The 16,056-nt window shown below is 45.3% G+C and overlaps 1 protein-coding gene across 5 annotated transcripts in view; it reads left to right on the top strand.

The window, feature by feature from the left end:
- Positions 1-11,272, top strand: part of DLG4 (discs large MAGUK scaffold protein 4) — a 176,499-nt gene extending 165,227 nt beyond the window's left edge. For all 5 annotated transcript variants that reach the window (XM_042475847.1, XM_042475850.1, XM_042475845.1 and 2 more), the window contains 8 exons: positions 1,376-1,412; positions 3,179-3,206; positions 3,942-3,989; positions 4,816-4,917; positions 5,042-5,214; positions 6,220-6,329; positions 7,036-7,127; positions 8,455-11,272. In XM_042475847.1, coding sequence (XP_042331781.1) covers positions 1,376-1,412; positions 3,179-3,206; positions 3,942-3,989; positions 4,816-4,917; positions 5,042-5,214; positions 6,220-6,329; positions 7,036-7,127; positions 8,455-8,561 — 697 coding nt within the window. In that variant the 3' untranslated portion in view covers positions 8,562-11,272. The remainder of the gene's footprint in view (positions 1-1,375; positions 1,413-3,178; positions 3,207-3,941; positions 3,990-4,815; positions 4,918-5,041; positions 5,215-6,219; positions 6,330-7,035; positions 7,128-8,454) is intronic.
- The last annotated feature ends 4,784 nt before the right edge of the window (positions 11,273-16,056 follow it).

The following is a 16,056-nucleotide window of genomic DNA, read 5'->3' on the forward strand; positions in this document are numbered from 1 at the left end:
ATTAAGCCAGTTGCCCCCAACAAGCGGGGTACTCATTTCACCATCCTATGAAAGGATGACAGGCTGAGTCGATCCGGGAGCAACCCTGGCTAGGATCGAACTCACAACCTTGTGGCTGTGAGTGAGTGAGTGAGTGAGTGAGTGGCTGCAATACCGGCATTTAGCCACTGCAGCACCAGAGCTCCCTAAAATGCTGTGCCCTCCCCCATTCCCGGACTATTTTTGTATTACTTGGGAAGAGTTTTTTGCTTGCACCATTTTTAGCACCCTTTGAACCTCTCCAGGGGTCAAAAAACATTTTGCAGAGATTTTAAAAAAAGGTTTTTGTTCCCAAATGCCCTCTAAGGGCTATGGAGGGGGGCATTTTTACCATGGTTTTTGCTCCCTGGACCAATTTAGACCTCAGAGAAGTTTGTTTTTTGAACCAGGGAGTGGACAGAAAGTGAGCCATGCCCACCAGGATCCCTAGAAGACCACTCCTCCTCCACACAACACCATTCCTTACCCCCCAAAGGTCAAAATCCCAAGGCTTAGATACTGGCAGTAAGGGCTTTCAGATGTAAAATATGCTGGTTCCACCCCTTTTTATTTGGGCCCCATCTATTTTCACTAATAACCCCCCTCCCCAATGTATACTCTGGAGCTGAATTTGGTTCTTGGGTGGAAAGAAGTTCTCCACCTTTGCTTTAAGGCCCCCTTCTCAGGAATTGTACAGTGGGTCCTCAGTATCTGCTGGGGTTTGGTTCCAGGATCTCCAACGAATAACCAAAATCCATGGATGTTCAAGTCCCATTAGATACAGTGGAGAGTAAAATAATGCCCCTTATTTAAAGAAACATTATATACACTGGCGTTCCATTATACAAAATGGAGTAATAAAATGGTGGGAGAGCCAGCATAATGTAGTGGTTTGAGTACTGGACTGCAACCCGGGAGAGCAGGGTTCGATTCCCAGCTCAGCCATGGAAAACCATAGCGTGACCTACCTTGGGCAAGTCACGCTCTCTCAGCCTCAGGGGAGGGCAATGGCAAACCTCCTCTGAGAGATCTTGCCAAGAAAGCCCCATGGTCTCCATAAGTCAAAAATGACTTCAAGGCACACATCAACAACAGCAAAAGTAAATTTGTGTCCTTTATATAAAATGGCAAAATCATGGTTGGCTTTTGAGAATTTTTGCGTGTGAATATTTTCAAGCCATAGATGGCTGAGTCCGTAGATACAGAATCCGTGGATATGGAAGGCCTGCTGTACAAAAATAGAAAGCCTCTATATTTCGAATTGTATGTAACAAACTGGGTGAGTTTCAGAGGCAAGTAACTCACATCCTAGATCTGAGCCTTTCCCTCTTTTTCCATCCCTCTCTGTCTCCTTCAGGGTCGAGCGACGGGAGTGGACGCGGCTAAAAGCAAAAGTAAGTTTTGAAATGCCATCAACTGGCATGTGGGATGGTGGGGAATGGCCCCAGCACGGTCCAACACCCGTGGTGCACATGGGGTTCATGCTTCCATGAATGACCAGGGGTCCATGCATTTTGCTACTGCCATAGTGCTTGCTCCTCTGTTCAAATATCTGCACCTGCTGGACTCCTTCTGGCTGGTACTTCTGTTTTAATTTTGATCTTGGGAGGTCTGAGGACAATGTCATGCTCATGGCCCTTCCCATCAGGCAGATGGGCTTCAGAGTCCTCCTAAGCATCATAAGCAAATGTTTACAGCTGTCTACTGACAAATGAAGGGTTAATTTGTATTTAGTAGGCTCTGCTGGATAGTTTCATTTTAGCATGGCAGTTTGAGGCTGGGAAGAAGATGTAAAGGCTGGGCATGGACTGAGGGAGTCCCCACATCCCTATCTCCAACCATCTTGTATTGTTTTCATAGCTATAAAGGATGGGAGAGCAGCAGGCAGGCTTAACCTGATAGAGTTCTCTCATTGTATTGAACTGCAACTCCCACCCTTCCCAGACAGGATGATGAGCGTTGAGGTCTGGCTTATCTGGAGGGTATGTGCGCTTTGTTTGCTTTTGCACAATAAAAACCCCTCAGGAATCTGTCTCAGACAAGCCTTGCCCAGGCATAGGGTTGTACCCGAACTGAGGGAACCCCTTCTCCAGCCACAAGGATTGAGTGCACTAGTCCTGGGATGGCCAGGACAGGATTTGTTGTTTAAGGACCTGATGCACCCACTTGCTAGAAGAGGATGCTGGGCTCTGTCAGCTGCTGTAAGACTAGTGGCCTTACTTTACAGTCATGTAAAACTGAACACTAAAGTTAGGACCACCCAATCCATTGTATTCATCATCACCACGGATGGATGTGAGAGCTGGACAGTGAAGAAAGCAGATAAGAAGAAAATCAACTCATAGGCGATGTGGTGCTGGAGGAGAGTGCGGAGGAAACTGGACAGCCAAAAAGACAAACAATTGGGTCCTAGAACAGAGCAAGCCTGAAATACCCTTAGAAACCAAGAAGGTTGTCATACTTTGGCCACATCATGAGAAGACATGACTCACTGGAAAAGACAATAATGCTAGGGAAGGTAGAATGCAGTAGAAAGAGAGGAAGATCACACACCAGATGGATGGACTCAGTCAGGGAGGTCATGGGCATGAATTTGGAGGACCTGAGCATAGCAGTGGAGGACAAGGGTCTCAGAAATGTCTCATCCGCAGGGTTGCCATGAGCCAAAGTTGAATCAGTCAGACGGCAGTTAACAACAACAACAAGAAGACTGCTCCACAAATGCTAGTCTTTCAGGTGTCCTGAACCAACTCCCAGGAGCCCCAATGTGCAGGGATCCTGAGAGATGAAGCTGAAAACACATGGAAGGCCAGCGGTTGAGAACTACTGCTGTAGACCATCCATTTACCACCTCTCCTATACAAAGGATGTGTGTCTGTCCTCGGTTTCAAATCGAGATTTGGGGAGGCCTGGAGTGATGGCTGGTTCCACTCCCCACCGTTCCTTCTTCCATACATTCTGTAAACCAGGAGAACCCCTCACCCTGGGCTCCCCCACTTCCATTTTTGCCCCTAACATCACAAGATAAACCAGTGGTCTGACTCTGGCAGCTCTTGGGTGTGTATTCCTGTCCTCTTGGCTTCTTTGCGCGCTCTCTCCCTTCCTGCTCTTTTACTCTCCTTGCTTTATTCTCCTCATTCTCTCTTCCTTCTCTCTCTAGGATCGGGTGCCAGGATCAGGCTCTCAAGGTGGGTGCTTTTTTCTCTCTGTGTCTCTCTTTCTTGGTCTTCTCCTTCACTCCTTTTCTGTTGAGAGATGCTTCCACACCTCAGTATCCCCAACAGGGCAGCCATCTTTATCTTTTCCATTTTGCCACCCAGTTAGTGATATTTCTCCCAGTTTCTCATCTGGGTCAGTTGCCCAAAGCTTATGGTTGCCAGTTTCATGGTGCAAGGGTTACCGTTTCCATATAGTATCACTATTGTTGACCTGTTACAGAAAGGCTAAGGTGCGGGAAAGAGTCTGATGTCTTCAGTAGGGACTCGTCCTCCTTGTTGTCGTCGTCATCATCCCACGTTTCCCCCAGAATTGGGACACAAAGTTGCTTATAAATTAAAAGAACAATACAGTGGGCCCTTGGTATCCGCTGGGGTTTGGTTCTAGGACACCTGCCCCCCCTTGATACCAAAATCTGTGGATGATCATGTCCTATTAAATACAGTGGCATAGTAAAACGGTATCTCTTATATAAAATGGCAAAAGCAAGGTTTGCCTTTTGGATTTTTTTTTTAAATATTTGAAGCCATGGATAGTTGAATCTGTGGATAAAGAATCCATGGATACAGAGGGCTGACTGTACAATTAAAAACCTGCAAAAGTGACCATTAGAATTAAACTAGTACAGTATTGGAACACACCGCTCATTAAAAGAATGAAATGCAATTTAAAAATGCAGTATAACAGCTTCCTTCTTTCCCTTCCAGGTCGGGAAGATGCCGTCTTAAGCTACGAAACTGTTGTACAAATGGAAGGTGAAATTCCTGTTTATTCAGCTGTTCCTTCCCTCTACACCACTTATATTTATTATACAGACTGTCTCTCTCACTTATCTGAATTCTGAAATAATCCAATTGGCAGTTTGCATCCTTACTCACAATAGGAGACAACTGGTTTGTTTTAAAGATACCAACAACCAGGCAGTTTGAAATTTTGGCAGTTTAAAGGCAGAAGAACAATTCGCAGGGGTGGAAGGCTGAGGAGGTGGTCCACAGCTTTCACTGATGGATTTGTTGCACTACAACCCCTATCATCCCCAGCAAACTCTTGATGACAGAGATCTGCCTTCTTATTGTTGCTGTTATCTTTCCCAGTTAGATTTTCCTGAATTGCCCTATCTATTCCATGGTTGGGGAATCTGTGGTCCTCTGGATGAGACCCTAGCCAGTATGGCCAGTGGTCAGACCTGGTGTGAGTTGCAGATTGTCAACACCTGAAGAGCCACCAGTTACAAATTTCTATTCTATAGTGTATTTAGAATGGAGAAAAGTTGGGGGTTTGGGACTACAGCTCCAGAATCCCCAACCAGCTTTCTAGGTGGGGAATTCTGGGAACTATGGCCCGGTTTTCCAACTTTTCCCATCTCTGGACTTACTGCAACCCAAGATTCCCCTGCTTGCCACCCTTTTTCCAAGTACTAACAAAGAAATGTTCTGTGTAGCTCTAAAGCTTGCACAGTTCAATGGTTTCCAAGGTTGGTCCTAATCTAGAGATAGTTTCAGCGTCCCAATTCAGTATTCTGCCCCCAGACCTTCCGCAATGGACCATCATGACAACCCTTTCACATTTCTCCTTACCTAGTTCACTACGCCCGTCCCATCATTATCTTGGGCCCCACCAAGGACCGAGTCAATGATGACCTCCTCTCTGAGTTTCCTGACAAATTCGGTTCCTGCGTCCCACGTGAGTCCATCAGGCCAGGGTTGTGGGTGGAGGGGTAAACAGGGAGCTTTTTTGCAGTGGGGGAAAGCTTTTCTCTTTGTATGTGAGGAAGGATCTGATCTCTCCCCCATACTGACCTCTGCAGACACTACACGGCCGAAACGGGAATACGAAGTGGATGGACGGGACTACCATTTTGTCGCCTCGCGGGAGAAGATGGAGAAAGACATCCAAAGCCACAAATTCATTGAGGCTGGGCAGTACAACAGCCACCTTTACGGGACAAGTGTCCAGTCAGTGCGCGAAGTGGCCGAACAGGTATGCCGGAGGGGGGAGGTGATGGAGTTGACCCCTTTTTCTCAGAGGGATGGTGGGGAGGCAGGCGGACATTGCAAAGCTACAAAGGTCTTAGCTCTCCAGAGTTAAAGGTAAGAGGCAGAATTCTCCTGCAAGATCTGGAACGACAGCAAAGGTCCCAGGTGGTTACATCTGACATCCATCACTGCACAGCTTTGGTTACATCTGATATCCATCACTGGGCAGCTTTGCTTACTTCTGATGCCCAACATTACGCAGCTTAGGTTACATCTGATGTCCACCACTGTGCAGCATGTCATCCAAACATTGTTCAGTGATGGGAAAAGTTACCTCGCTTTTTCAGTCAACATCGCAGGGTGGGGGAATAATGACCCTTTGGGGGATGTCCAGGGCCACACTGGACTCCCCTCCAGACCTTCCCTGAATTAAATTTAGACCCACCTCATCTTTTGTTGCTACCAGCTCTGAGGATCTCTAGAAATCCTGTTTGGGAAGAGGCAACCCAAAACAGTGTGGTGTAGTGGTTTGAGTGTTGGACTACAACTTTGGAGACCGGGGTTCGATTCCCAGTTTGCCATGAAACCCACTGGGCTACCCTGGGCTAGTTGTATGCTCTCAGCCTCAGAGGAAGGCAATGGCAAACCTCCTCTGAACAAGTCTTAGGGTCGCTGTAAGTTGGAAACGGCTAGAAGGCACACAACAACAACAACCCCAAAACAATTGACTAGGAATGGGGCACCATCACTTCATTCACCCCAAATGGTGGTTATAATGTCACACTGCCGTCCTCTGGTATTGCTGAAAATTCCATGTGGAGTGGACCCATTGAATTGGGTTGTTGAGTGGACTGCAGATGACCTGTAGGCAAATCCCATTGCTTTGATGGGTCTACTGTGTTTGGGACTACCAGTTGGATTATGCTTTATGTTCCTTCAGTTGTGGTGGGCTCTACTGAGTGGGATACAGAGGACCCTTCCTGATCCCATTGCTCTCTTTCCTGCACAGGGCAAGCACTGCATTTTGGACGTTTCGGCCAATGCCGTCCGGAGGCTGCAGGCGGCTCAGCTCCACCCAATCGCTGTTTTTATTCGGCCGCGCTCCCTCGAGAATGTTCTGTGAGTGGCAGAAGGAAGGGCACAGATTGGGTAGAGGGTATGAAGGAGGGCAGGATGAAAAGTGACTCTCTCATAGTCTCTTGCAGCCTCATTTGGCATGGTTTGGACCACGGAAGCAAGACGGCAAGAGCAGTGTGTGAGGAGGATGCATAGTTAAACTGTGGAACTCACTGACACAGGATGCAGTGCTGTAATTGGTAGCATCCATTTCAGTGGAGAATAGAGCCATCTGTGGCTATGTGGGCTTCCCATTTGGACAACTCTTTGCCAACTGTGTGAGCAGACTAGAGATGCATCTGATCGCATCCAAGATAGTGCCTCATATGTTTCTATGAGTCAGACTTACATTTTCTGAGAGGCAAACTGCAGCTTCCAGAATCCCCTGGGGACTATGGTTGCTGCCTGGAGGATTTTAGGATTTGTGTTCCAAAAAAAAGTAACTCATCTGCATCCTGGTATATGAGGGAAGAAGCCCCAGCACTTTGGATTGTGCTTTGGATGTTCACATGAAAACACACAATGGGTTCACTGTCATCCTGACATGGATGCCAACAGCTTGCCACCAATTCTAGGAGCCGTGGTCCAAAAAAAGTAACTTGTCCACAATATTATCAGCAGAAAATCATCATAGAGGGTGGGAGACAGTTTCAGCATGGCTCCAACCTGACTTTTCCTTCTTGTCCTTTTTCTCCATTTTCGCCTGCAGAGAAATTAACAAGCGGATAACGGAGGAGCAGGCGCGGAAAGCCTTTGACAGAGCCACCAAACTCGAGCAGGAGTTTACAGAGTGCTTCTCAGGTGCGTATCTTGCCTTCCTTTGCAACCCAAACTATAAATTCCAGGGCATTGTCTGCAATGATCAAGACGTGAGGAACTACAGGAGTTAGGAACCACTCGCTTTATATGGTGGCTGCCTTGCAGTCACACCAAACAGAGAGGGGAAACCTGGGCACACAATTTGGCTTCCTTGGTAATGCTCCATTTTGTGAAATTGGAGTAAAAGCCACACCTGTAAACACAGTCTTCCTTGGAAAAGAAGACTGCATTAAAGATGGATAGACTCCATCTTGCAAGGCCTGAGCAGGGTTGTCGATAACAGGGTGACTTAAAGATCTCTCATTCAGAGATTTGCTTTGAAGTCTAAGTCAGCTTAGCAGCCATTAATAACAAATATATGAACACATTTTATCCATCTTTGCAGAAGAAAATATTCAGTCCCCTCTTCCCAATGTTGGGGTAAAATAACAACAAAAACTGATCCTACAGCTGTCCTGACTTTGCAAGTCCTGAGCATTGCTGATGCTAACCGGCTGACTTAAAGGTCTCTCATTCAGAGATTTGCCATTAACTCAAAATCAACCTAACAGCAATTAAAAAATATATATATATATATATATATAAGCACCTTTTATTCATCATTCTAGAAGAACAGCTTAAATTTCCCCCTTTCCCCTCCCTCTAATTTTGGGGTAACCCCTCCCACACACACACACAAAAACTGATCCTGTGGCTGTCCTGACTTTGCAAGGCATGAGCAGGGCTGTTTACATTGAGAGAATTTGTGTTAAGTCAAAATTAACTTAACGGCAATTAACAGAAACAAATACAGTGTGTCCTTGCCTTACGTGGGGGATCCGTTCCGGGACACACACTCACACACACACGCATAAGGCAAATTCAATGTATGGTCAAGCCTCATTGTAAACAATGGGGCTCATGCACACAGCGCGGGGTGGGTGGGTGAGGGTTTGGTTCGTATATTTTAATCTTGTAAGCCGCCTCGATTGCATTTTGTAGAGAGGCAGGATATCAATAAATATTATTATTATTATTATTATTTGTCATGCGGCTTTTGGCGTAAGATAAAAGCTGCATATAGCGTTCCCACAGATATCAGGGGCACACTGTATATATAAACGCATTTTATTCATCATTCTAGGAGAATATGGAAACATATTTCATTTCCTCCCATTCCCCCCTGTGTTTGCGGGTAAAAGAACCACAAAAACATTGTGAAAAATTGGGCAGAAAAGGTCCCCCCACAATTTATCCAGTTTCTTTTCTGGTCCTTCATATCTTGAGCTGCATCCTTGATCCCTTTCTGTTTCCTCCTCCTTTTCCCCAGCCATCGTAGAAGGAGACAGCTTTGAAGAGATCTACCACAAGATCAAAAGGATCATTGAGGAGCTCTCCGGCCCCTACATCTGGATCCCTGCTCGCGAGAGACTTTAGGATCTATGACGAACTGCTTTCTTTTCTTTTTCTTTTTCTGGGAAGAGATCGTGTAAACAAACCACCGACTCTCTTTTGCGACGGAGGCGTCTCTGGAGAAGGAGGCCGTCTCTGTCTCTTGCCACTGAACTTAGCTGTTTGGTTAATATTTTGGGGATCGGGTGGGGATGTCTTGGAATGGGCTTCTTTCGTTTCTTCCTTTATTCTTTATTATTCTCATCTATATATTTTCTCCTGTCCTTTTTCCCCCTTCTTGCGTGATCCAGCCACCCCCAGCTCCCCACCTCAATCCTGGTTCAAAATGCTCCCTTTATTATTATTATTATTATTATTATTTTAATATCCGCAGCAACGGGGGTGCTTTTTTCTCTCCCCCCCCCCCATCCCCAACAGCTCTAGCGCATGCATGCTGTCATTTGGGGGGGGGCAGATGATGGCATTGTGGGGAGAATAAAACATGTTGACCTTTTTACAAGTGGCAGGGTACGCAGCAGGTCATGGGAGGAAGACAGAAGCAGAACGTAGGAAGACAAATGCAAAACTTAGGAAGACAGAAGCAAAACTTAGGAAGACAGAGTGTTTTCAAAGCAATTGTCTGCAAAAAAGCCACTTTTGACGAGTTTTACCATTTCTTGTTTTTCTGGGAGGGGGCCAAGCTAGGACCTGAAAGCAGGAAAAAGAGTTTAGTGCAGAGGTGACCCTCCCTTTTTGAGTTATGATCATTATTGGAGCAGAAAGGGGATAAGTTTGGACGTTTGGCTAGGAAGGAAACGCGGCCCTCGTACACTTCAGCGTCAAAAGGTGAAGCAAATTGACCATTCTACGTTTTGTTTTGTTCCGTTTTTAAAATCTATTTCCTTTGGGAAGGAGAGGTTAAGTTTCCGTTCCTTTCCGCTGTATTTTTGGCTGAGAATCATTTGCGACTGAAACAAGCACAGATCCAGGACTAATGAAGCCAAGATAATTCTTGCTTGCAAGTGCAGTCAGATGACTTTGGGACGTATAATATATAATATACATATATTATATATTATTACTATTATTCTTGATATTATTTTTCATTGATTTTTTCCCTTCTTTTGATTTTCTCTTTGGGTTTTCCCCCCTCTTCTGTGCATGAAGGCTCAGTGTGGCTTCAAGGCTTAACAAAGAAGGTCAGGAAATCAGAACAAACAAACAAACAAAAAAGGGAAACATTTTGCTGATTTATATTTTTCTTTCTGGGTGGGAAAGTGGGGAAGGGGAGAGGAGGGGAAAAAGAGAGAGAAGATAAAAAACAGAAATAGAGTTTTTCAATGTCCTGTGACTATTTTTGGGGGGTCATATCAAGTATTTTGGTGCGGCTGTGTGTGATGTATGAAAACAAAAACAAAAAATACAAAAAATTACAAAGGAGAACAGTTTTAGGGATGGGAGTTATATTTCAGAGGGCTGTATCGATTTCACATTGGAAGATTTTAATTTCCAAATCTCTAATGGATTATTATTATTATTTTTTTGTATATAAAGAAAAACAGAAAGAGAGAGAATGGACTCGGATTCGGAGGGAGGGGGCCGGGAAACGTAACCGCCTCTGCCCCCCTCCCACCGCTCCAACCGTTGTTAGCCCCCCGCAAGACACACAATTCTCAATCGCATTGGCATTGGGCACAGAGGGGTGGGGAGAGTTTAAACCTCTAATAATAGGAAGGAAAAGTTTCTTGCTCTGTGGAAGGGTTTACTTCCTTAGCTGCCATGATGTTGAGTGACGCAGATTCGGTGCCGTACGCTTCGCTCAAGCTTTCGTTGGAAATACGATGGGTTTTTGTTTCCCCTCGTCCCCTTTTCCAAAAGGCAGCCATGTTAGTAGGATTAAACTCGTAGAGGAAGGGCCTCAACCTCAGTGTTGCCTAGAAAGCCTAAACTGGGCACGACTTTGGACTGAGAACGGTCTGAAGGAAAACGATTCCCCTGCAACCCTTGTGATTCCACACCGTTGACCTTTCTTTTCTTTTCAAACAAGCATCCAGCCGAGGAGAGCTCCCAGCGAAGCAAACTGGGAAGGATAGTCCGGAGGAAACGAGCCACACACGTTTAGGGGCAGGCAACAATCGGGGCCGCGTGTCCGTCCGTCCGTCCACATGCCCCCCACCTCACTCCGAGGCCAATGGTTTTGGCCAGGAGGAGAGAGAATAGGGGTTTTGTTGTATTTTTCGTGACCCTAAGCAAAGGGTTTATCTGTGGCCGCATACGGCCCGACATTATGGCCCACTGATCCCGGTTAACGGTTTGATCGGGGTCTGCCCCTCTTTTCCTGTGGACCCCTTCTAAGCGATGCCGCTCCAAGCCAGAGGAGGGGGAGACTTGGCTACCGAGCTCAACGGAGGTGGCTAAAGGCCTGCCTTCTCTTTGGCCCCTCGTTGCAGCTCCAAATTCGAGAGACACCTCTCGTCATTGTGCCGACTCGTCAAGGGCTTTCTCAAAAGGGACGGGATCCCTGTTGCCCCCCGTCGCCTCAAATATATATATGTATATGTATATCTAGTGTGTTGGCACTGAAAAAAAAGGGTCCGTCAGACTCCGAAGACTTCCTCCACCTCCTCCTCCTCCTCCTCCTCGCTGGGGCATTACTTAAAGCAACAGCAACACAAAACCTTAACAACAACAACAACAAAAAAGACAAAAGAGGATGTAATTGAAAGTTGTTTCTTGCTGGGGGCCATGTGAGGTTTGTTGGGGTGGGTGGGGATGGGGGCGGGTTGGGTGGGGAGATATAAGAGAGTATTTTGCATAGAAATATTATCGCCTTCGGCAACGAATAATTAAAAACCAATGAAAATCCATTCGGTTTGTGTGGCTGTGTGGTTTTTGTTTTTATGTGGGTATGCGGTGGGATGGAGGGAGACTTTATAGACTAGCGCTGGTGTCAGAACTTGGGAAAGTGAGGGTTTTTTGGACCATAGGTCTCAGAATCTTGCTCCCAGCCAACATCCTTGGCCTATGGCACATCTGCCACATCATGCCCTCCAACATTTCACAGATGAAAACTGGGACACGTGTGCCCAAGCGATATCAGAGTATGGGCATGATGGCAAACATTATTAATGAGGAAAAACACACACGCTAGGAGAGGTTGTGGCAGTTTGCATTTGCATGAGGCAACTGGGAAGAGCAAGATTACTCCCCTGCCCTCCTTGCTGAGTTAATGACACCAAATAAGGAGGAGCAGCTAATACCCCTGAGGACAGGATCAAAATTCAAAATAACCTCAATAGAGTAGAAAGCCAGGCCAAAGCTAACAATGAATTTCAACAGGGAGAAATCTAAGGTACAATACTTAGGGGTAGATATAAGATGGGGGACACCTGCCTTGACAGCAGTACATACAAAAGGGGCCTGGGAGTCTTGGTGGACCGCAAGCTGAACATGAGCCAATAATGTGATGCAGCAGCTAAAAAAGCTAATGTGATTCTTGGCTGCATCAACAGAAGTATAGTGTCTAGATCAAGGGAAGTAATAGTACCACTCTATTCTGCTTTAGTCAGGCCTCATCTGGAATAATACTGTCTCCAGTTATGAGCACCACAATTCAAGAGGGATGTTGAGAAACAAGCGTGTCCAAAGGAAGGCGACTAAAATGGTGAAGAGCCTGGAAACCATGTCCTATGAGGAACGCCTTAGGGAGCTGGGGATGTTTATCCTGGAGAAGAGAAGGTTAAGGGGTGATATGATAGCCCTGTTTAAGTATTTGAAGGGGTGTCACACTGAGAATGGAGCAAGCTTGTTTTCTGCTGCTCCAGAGACTAGGACCCAGAGCAATGGATGCAAATGACCGGAAGAGAGATTTCACTGCAACATTAGGAAAAAAATTGTCACGGTAAGAGCTGTTGGACAGCAAAAGGCTTGGACTGTGGTGGAGTCTCCTTAGGAAGAGGCTGGATGGCTATCTGTCATAGGGAGGGCTTATATTGTGCAATGGCATCATTTAGGGTGTGTGGTGATGTGACTCACAACAGGTGACATCCCAGAAGGGGGTGACACCTGGTGCGGGGACATCACTAGGTTTGTGACTACTTGCATGGCCAAAGGGGGTTGGACTGCAGGGCCCTTGGGGTCTCTTCCAACTCTAGGATTCTATGGAGTGCAAACTAGTTTGGCATTTTGAACTCAGTTTGCAGCAAATAGTGGGGAAAGTGGGACAGCAGGGGATTAATAAGGATTGTCCCTGTCGAACTGAGACAGTTGGATGGTATGCAGTTGGAGTAAATTGAGGGGGAAAGTGGGGGAGAGAGAAACTGGGACATTTTAAAAGCAGCTGGAAAAGTGGGATGGCAGAGGATTAATCGGGTTGGAGGATACACTCCCATGAGATCCTAACCCTACACACACAATGGCTGGGATCCTATTAATTAAAGTATAATATTCCCATTTAAATCAGTTGTATGGTGAGTAAACATACAGTACAGGTAAACTGCATTGCTTTGGCTGGTCTACTCTAATCTGGGTTTAAAATGAGAATTGGGCTATTTTCTGTATGTCAAAAAGGACAAGAAATGAATAACTGGGTCTTCATTGAATCTAGGCCACAGACTGCATGGTTACCCTTCTCCCTCCCCAAAGCCACTCCGAACCACCTTCTCCTTAATTAGCTCTCCCTTTTTTAATTAGCGCTTTCTTTTTAATTTGCACTTCCTAGTCCCTGAGGTTCTTTCTGGCCAAAGCTTGGAAAAGGTACTTTTTCTGGATGACTTCTTTTTGGACAACTTCTTTAGGAAGCAAGTCTTCAGTTAGGTCCCACCATGGAGGCAAAATGTGTCTTCTGGTTTGGTCCTAATCCTTCTGGGACCAGCGCCATCCTCATGGCCACCGTCATTGAATCCCAGGATTCTGTAGGATAGAGTCATTGCAATTAAAGTGGTATCAAATAGCTTTACACTTGCAGTACTCCAACTCCCAGAATTCCATATCCTTGAGCCAGGGCAGTTAAAGCAGTGCCAAACCGTGTTATTTCTCCAGTGTGGTACAGCCCATGTACATTCAGTGGAGACTTGAACCTACTGTTTGGAAACCTTGGTCCAACACTAACCATTATGTCACCCATCCTCCCAGTCTAATCACTACACCACCCTGCCTCTGAACCTGGCTGCCAAACTCCATACTTCAACACCTCGCCTGATAGCAACACCCACAAGAGAGGTGTTATCAGAACATGACTGTGTGACCATTCATTCATTAAACATAATGGGAAAGAAAAGGCTTCATTTCCTCCGCTCTGAACCTGACTATCGGTTGGGTTTGGAAGGTGTGGCCCTGAATACTCCTATCTTGAGAGGAAAATACCCATTTGGGTCTCCTTTGCCAAGTTTCTCCATGCAGCTGCCTGGCTCTGTGCAAGATTATGAGAAATAAAAGAAAGAGGAAAGTATTCAGGGAATAATAGAATACAGGTTGAGTCTCCCTTATACGCAACTCCGAAATCTGCAATATTCCAAAAACTAAAACTTTTTTCCTGGGTGCCTGAGATACGGACGCCTTCGCCTTCTGATGGTTCAATGTACACAAACTTCATTTTATGCACAAAAGCATTTTAAAATATTGTTTGACGTTAGCTTCAGGATATGTGTATGAAGCATAAATGAATTTTCTGTTTAGTCTTGGGTCCCATCTCCAAGAGATCTCATTGTGTTGTTGTTGTGGTTGTGGTTGTTGTTGTTGTTGTTGTTGTTACCTGCCCCTGAGTTCATTTTTTCCCATCTCTCTTATGTAACTCTCCAGCGACTTTTTATTTCTCCCTGATCTTGTAGTATGTTCTTTTTATTATTGTAGAGCATCCTCCATGGTTTGAACTTCCCTTTGATTTCTCGAACCTTGTGGAAGAAGACCCTCATTCTCCCTTTTTGTTGCTCTTTTTCTCTGCGTTGTTTGTTATAATAATTCTCTTTATCTTTGCACACTAGTCACTGTAGAGTTGCAATAATGGTTCTGGTCTTGTTCCTATCTCCCCTTTGCTTTTACTTCTCTTCTTCCCTTTACTGCTTGAAGCATTTTTGTCTGTTATCCATTGTTCCTCCTCTTTCCTTTTGGCTGTCAATAGTGTGTTTTTGCTTTCTTTTAAAATTATATCCTTGGCTTCTGCCCTTAGTTCTTGGTCGGTTATGCTCAATAGCACAAATCTATTTCTTAGATTGTCAGTAAATTCTTTTGGGATATTGTGCAGATCATATTTTGGTATGATGACTGTTTTTGCTTTTTTCTTCAACTTAAGTCTAAATTTTGATATAAGGAGTTCATGATCCGTATCACAGTCTAGTTTTGGCTGCAAGGATAGATCTTCTCCATCTTCTTCTCCCATTGGTATAGTCTATCTGATTGTTGCATTAACATTCTGGTGATCTCCATGTGTGTAGCCTCAGGTTGTATGAAGCAGGTATTTGCAATGAAGGGGTGGTTGGCCTTGCAAAAATCTATCAGTTGCTCTCTGGCTTCCTTTCTTGTGCCAGGGATTCCAAAATGCGGGAAGAAAAGAGAACTGAAACCCAAAGCACTTCTGGATTCAAATATTTCAGAGAAGGGAGGCTCAGCCTGTAGAAGGTTGCAGAAAATGTCTATGAATTAATTTCTGAGCTGGGGATTCTTCATTTGAGGTGCCCCCCCAGGAAAGAATCTGTCTCCAAAATGTTGAATGGATTATAGTCGATCTGCATCAGACCAAAATGTCCAACCACTTCTGTATGGCAACTGAAGCATATATGTGACATACCTTCCAACAGATCACAGACAGAAAGCAAGACTCATGTGGCCAAGCAAGATCGGAGAGCGGGGAAAGTGGAAAGTCAGTCCCAGTTAATCCTCTGCTGTGCCACCTTTACAGCTGCTTTTAAAATGTCCCAGTTTCTCTCTCCTCCTCCCACTTTCCCCTTTTGTTCCCCAAATACTTCAGTTGCTGCAAAATGAGTTCAAAACCACAAGGTTGGTTGCATTCAGTTAACTCTGCAAATAAGAGGAGAGGAGATTGGCCTATGGTTGTTTTGTAGGTTGTGGATGTTATTGTTCTACGATGTATGGCCAACATGGCTATCCCAGGATATGTTTTCTTGCCCTCCCTAGTCAGCTCCGGGAAAAGAAAACTGCTGCAGCCTCTCATAACTTGTGTGTTCCTCCTCATAAATAGCTTTTGCCATCTTGACCATACTCTAAACTTGCTTGGCCACATTTGTCCTGGTTTTAATCTATTCAGTGTTGGAAGATCTGCGTTGGTGGTTCCTGAGCCATCAACCTCCAGTTCTTTCTATACAAATATGATGATAATAATACGGCGCGCACATGGTGCCAATCCTTGGTGACTGTGCGGGGAAAGTAATCTACCACATCAGATAATTTATGAAGCGCTGGATGAGACAACCTTCAAGGTATCTTCTTGCTTTTGCAATTATGGAGTTTATCACACGGGAGGCTAAGTGCCTAAATCTCATGCAGAAATGGGATTCAAATCCCGGAAAAATCCCACAAAAGCGGG

The sequence above is a fragment of the Sceloporus undulatus genome, chromosome 6 (assembly GCF_019175285.1).
Source record: "Sceloporus undulatus isolate JIND9_A2432 ecotype Alabama chromosome 6, SceUnd_v1.1, whole genome shotgun sequence".
NCBI classification, from domain to species: Eukaryota; Metazoa; Chordata; class Lepidosauria; order Squamata; family Phrynosomatidae; genus Sceloporus; species Sceloporus undulatus.